Here is a 5,326-nt window from a genome sequence, read left to right as displayed (position 1 = left end):
GCATGCCCTGGTACAAGTTTTCACCCACATTGTAGCCAAATCACCTGACCTGGCACAGGTGACCTACATGCTGGGCCCTGAATGGCAGTTTGACACCTACAACCTTACTAACCAAGTTTTTGAAGATGAAGGAACCAAAACTGCCCTGTTAATGATGTCAGGATCCTTGCATGATGGGAGTCAGGCATCAATATCATACTGGTATCCTCGGGTCTGATGGGTTTGTGGGGTCTTTGCCACACCCACCTAACATCACTGATTCCCTCGGTAACTGATTTTATGGAGCTCGGTGCATTCATCATATCTGTGCATGTCACACACCAATGTGATTCAATGTACTACTAGTTTAGCCTGGGTGCGGGTGAGTCTGTTTATGAGTTTTATAGCCCAAATCCCACAGAACATGATCAATGACAAGGGAACAGTGTTTTACAGTTAAGGCAGGCCAATTGTTTAAATGAACTCACAGGGGTTGAATGGCATGCATAAGACCTGTGAGAGTGCAAGACAGAAAGAATCCAGGCATGACAAAATAGGTAGTAGATAGAAGCCTGGCAAAAGTAAGTAGGTAGCCTGAGGTCCACCCCATTGCAGAAGAGCCACTGAGAGGAGACACTTTTCTTTAGGCAGGAGGATCCGGGTCACTCAACATGCTCCAGTGGAGTTCATATACCCAGTGACTTCCAGATGGTATGAATTAAACCATTAATCAAATGAAACCCAATTTTCTTTGCTTCTGAGTACACATTTGTGACCCTTCATGATCACTCTCTATCCTCTTAAGTCCCAACACCTCGATGTCACATCTTTCCATATGACATGTTTTTCCCTCCCGCATTTTCCCTCTCTGAGATCCTACATCTTTTTGGCCACTCTCCTCTGTTTCCTAAACAGCCATCTTGTCCTCTTCCACACACTGCATCTCCTTTCGTCATTCCCTCTCCAAGGGGAAAAGACCATAAGTCCTGTTTTGTTTTGAGGCCTGTCTTTCTGTGATGTCCCATTCACCAGAAACTCCATCATTGACCAAACAACATAACAACTTCACAAATTTTATTTTTAGAGCAAAAAAAAATTCCATTGGGAAAGATACCAGGATTAATAGAAGACCTGAGGTATTTCTGAAAAAAAGAGTTCCCCAAACACAGTTTTAAGTCTGACCCCCAAAATTTGTGAATTTCACTTTAACAGATCTTCATCAAATCATAGACATAGATATGGAAGTCATTATCAAACTTGATGAAATGCACGGAAGGTTTGGTGGGAACTTGGTAAATAATTTTACCTATCTTTTGGGTTCCATCTTTTTCGTTGTGCTGCACGCTTTTGCCTGCCAAGGAATCCCTGCCTAATTCCAAATTCACCCCTATTGGAGGACATCCTGGCATAATGTGGAGGTTGCTTTCAATGTAGTCATCTAGATGGTGGTAAAGGTACACAACTGGATCTTTCTTGTAGGTAATGTAGAAACAGGTCTTCATGGTCTTCACCTCATCTTGGACCACCCCAGTCCACTCCTCCATAGAGCCTGGCATGATGTGGAGGTTGCCTTCAAGGTAGTCAACCAGGAGGTGGTAAACGTACAAGACCGGATCTTTCTTGTAGGTAATATAGAACCAGGTCTTCATGATTGGCACCTCCTCTAGGACCATCCCCTTCCAGTCATCCTTAGAGCCATTTGTGCCCTCAAATGTATGTTTCACTGCTCTGCCAACTATGGTGTTTGAGAGATGAGTGTCTGTCTCCTGAGGAAATGGTACGTTGTTAGGCAGGAACTTAAGGTTTAAAATCCTTTCATCACTGTGAAGCTCCAATCCATAGACACAATCTATCCCATCATACTTCAACAAATAGAGAGAGGGATTTGTTGGCAGTTGATCTAGAATGATGGCTTTCCACTGGGTGACTGGTTCATTGGCTTCCTTCCAGCCGTGAGAAATTCTGCGGCCGACAATATTCTCCAGGGCCTCAAAAGGCCTCCTCAGTTTTTGCTTCTGGAGAGATGACCCATTCCTCTTCTGGACAGGTGGCATGCATCTCATACTAAGAGGCATCTTCATCATGGCTGTAGACTTACTGAGATAGGCCACTGACCTCCTGGTCCGCTGTTTCTTGGATATCTTTCTGTGCTTGGGCTTCATAGCTGCCCACTCTCTAGGTTGAAAGAAATTTCCTTCTGTTTAATTCAGAAACCAAGTCGTGGCCTCAACCATGAGTGCCTGCAAGGACAACAAGGGGATTCTATGAGGTCAAGGCTCTTTTCTGGAAGGACTGTGGTGCAGGAGACAAAGATATTGATCAACAGGTTGGCATACCTAACTGTAATTTTCTCTTAAGAAATAAATAGGACAATTTGCAAATTTTTCTCTACAGCTCAGTATATCAATCTCAGAGACACATTCCTGCTGCCCAAAGGCAAATGACCTCAGCTGAGAAACCTACTTTCTGACTGACTAAGTCAATGAGAGGAGAAGGTATGCCTATCCCCGAAACGAGTAAGAAAAATCTGAACAGATAACAAAGAATTCGAAGGACATCCACACGTATCCTTCGACACCAAGCTAATAGGTATGGGGCTCAATCCAAGACAGCCTGCCAAAGGTCATGGCACTCCAATCCACTGGCTATCTGTATTGGGTCTCCTGATCCAGACCCAGGTATATTACATAAAGCCATTCTCTGTCTTCATTGTGGAAGTGAGTACTGTGAGACCCACTTCAACCTGAAAGACTCATTATTCTGGGCAACAGCAGCCATTGAGAAATAATTAGTATCTTTTAAAACACTTATGGACAAAGAGGAGCTTTGCCATTTTAGTGGATTGATGAATTTGATATTGTTAGCAAAGATAAAGTGGGAAGAATAGCTGGCATTCACCATCCCCACAGCTATCAAATATAGGAGCTGGTAACAACAGAAATGGTGGACCCGCAGGACATTTGAAGGAAAACTTTTTTGTATGACAGAGGTCTTAGTTGCTTTGGAAACATATTTACCAAAAGAAAATGTCCTACCTCTCCAGATTCCATCTTCCGGAAATGTTCAGGTGCAAAAAGCCTGTTGAACAGTTGTGGAGACCAGGAGCTGAACTGTCCTCCTCAGGCACTGTGAGGAGAATAAACCCACCTTCATGGAAGACTAGTGCTTTGAGTGGAACAGAGTTGCTACCCAACGAACCAAGGCTTTGTGACATCACCAAGGCTCTACTTATGTCAGAAATCCCCTCACAAGCTTGTTACTTCCCTATTTACCCACAGAAACATCCAGCATTCAGCTCCTCAAAAGCTGTATACAGCCACCAGGGGACCCAAAATAAGCCCCCACTCATCTTCCCAATTACGCAAGTCACACTCTTGCCCAAGCAACTCAATCCCTGTATCTTATTTTTCTGAAAAAGTCTTTGGTGTCTGAGTCAAGAAATCACATGAAAGTTTTTTTTTCTTAGATCGCATCTCTCCATTGGTTATCTTCTATTGATTTTTTCTTCCTTCATAAATATTAAATTTCAAATTTCCACTTCCTTTCCTCCTCCCCCTAACTACTCACGCAACCACCAATCCTCTCCACACCAATCCAGTCCTAATAGATGGCAGGGTACCTTGACCTGTGGGAAGCCCTTGCCCCCCTCCATCCAGATTGAGGAAGGTATGCATCTACATATAATATGATCGATTAAAGCCTGTATGTGTAGTACAGAAATCCCAGTGCCATTATCATTGGGTTCTCCTTCTGCCCCAATTGTCAGCCACATTCAATGCTTCCACCTTGATCCCAGGCTCTGTCAGTCCCAGCATAGCTGGTTTTGTTGCATCCCATTAGCTCAGACACAGTGTCTCAGTGGGTGTACCAAGCCCTTGTATTCCTTAGTTCTTTGCTCTTATTCTCTCCCCTTCAGCTCTTCAACTGGAGCTTGGTAGCTCAGTCTAGTTTTCTGATGTGGGTCCTTGTCTTTATCTCCATCCTTTTCCGTACAACAGTTCTATGGTGATATTCAAGATAGTCATCAGTCTGATTATGGGACAAAGCACCCGTAGTGCCTAGGGACTTGGCACAGTGCAGGCACCCACAGCTCACCTGCCCAAGGTCCTCGTTGGTGTCACCCCATGGCTTTCTGGGAACCCCTCTAGAGAGAAGCCTCTTACTAACCCCAGAATGGCACCCTAAAGTTGAGATATCAACAGTGTGTGTGCATTAAGTTATGGGGGTGTGTTTGTGTGTTAAAGACACAATAACAGCAGATGGATTATAATATTGAAATTTCTTCTTATCTTGAGAAGAATACTTGCTACAGAAACACTATCACAGTAGTACTGAGAGTGTAGGCTGTCTCAGCATGGAGAAGTAACTGGAGCAAACCCCTAGTAGTTCAGCTCAGTGGCCCAAGAAAGATGATCAAGGAAAGTCAATGAACTCAGAGATGGAAGTTAAAACTCAGGCTAAATAACATTCCAAATCATTTAGGCGGAACATGAGACACTCGTGCAACAGTCACAAGTGTCTAAAATGCCTGGAACTAGAATCTTAGGGCAGGAGAAGTTTTGGAGCTGAGAGTGCATGGGAAAAACTGACAGAATCTGGCAAAAGACATGTAGCGTAACTAGCAAACATCCATGGAAACCATGAATGGGAGAAAACCCTGAGAAGTCTGCACAAAAACATAACATCTTGACAATTCTGAGATTTAATGACAAAGGAGAGATCTTAAATATGTCACTGTCACATGGTGATGATTAACCCACTCCATTGCAGTGTGACCCCATGACATGTTTAAGATACCTGTCAATTCTGTCTATATATTTACAGAGAAATTCACATTGCTTGCACAGATTAACTAGCAGCATGATTTACCACTCAATCAAAGGCAAAGCAAAGAAATCATGGACATGTTGTTGAATGCTGATGATGTTGTTGGGAGCGTTTGTGGGTTTTTTCTTAAAGGGAAATCATTGGTCACACAAATGCATGAAGCAGAGCCTGTCTCTGCCATGTACCTGAAAGCATGAAAAAAATAAACTAAAATAGGTTTTTGTCACATACTGGTAAATTTTGAGCTATGTCCAAATACATGTGTTGCAGGAGCTCTTTCTGCTCCTTCAGGCTATAGCAACTGAGATAAAGGCCATTGGGGTGTGGTGTCTCTCTCTTTCAAAATGGAGCAACTGCCTTCAACTTGCTCTCTTGCATCCATCTCCACATCCAGCTACTAGACTCCTCTCTTCATCCTGCAGAGGGCTGTTGTCTGGCAAGGCAATCTGTAAAATTTGCCCCTTAAAAGAAATAACCATTTTATGAATCATAATTCTAATCTGGTGTGGGAGATTGTTTG

The 5,326-nt window shown here is 43.3% G+C and overlaps 1 protein-coding gene across 1 annotated transcript; it reads right to left on the bottom strand.

Moving 5' to 3' along the window:
- Positions 1-1,202: 1,202 nt before the first annotated feature.
- Positions 1,203-2,000, bottom strand: LOC130869078 (spindlin-2-like; the record flags this gene model as incomplete). The annotated part of the gene is made up of 2 exons (XM_057761170.1): positions 1,203-1,381; positions 1,529-2,000. Coding segments are annotated over 2 exons (651 nt in total), but the record flags the coding sequence as incomplete, so codon positions are not given.
- Between the last annotated feature and the right edge of the window lie 3,326 nt (positions 2,001-5,326).

This window comes from Chionomys nivalis, unplaced genomic scaffold (assembly GCF_950005125.1).
Source record: "Chionomys nivalis unplaced genomic scaffold, mChiNiv1.1 scaffold_29, whole genome shotgun sequence".
Lineage (NCBI taxonomy): Eukaryota > Metazoa > Chordata > Mammalia > Rodentia > Cricetidae > Chionomys > Chionomys nivalis.
The sequence above is the reverse complement of the archived record's forward strand: the minus strand, read 5'-3'. Positions and strand labels throughout refer to the sequence as shown.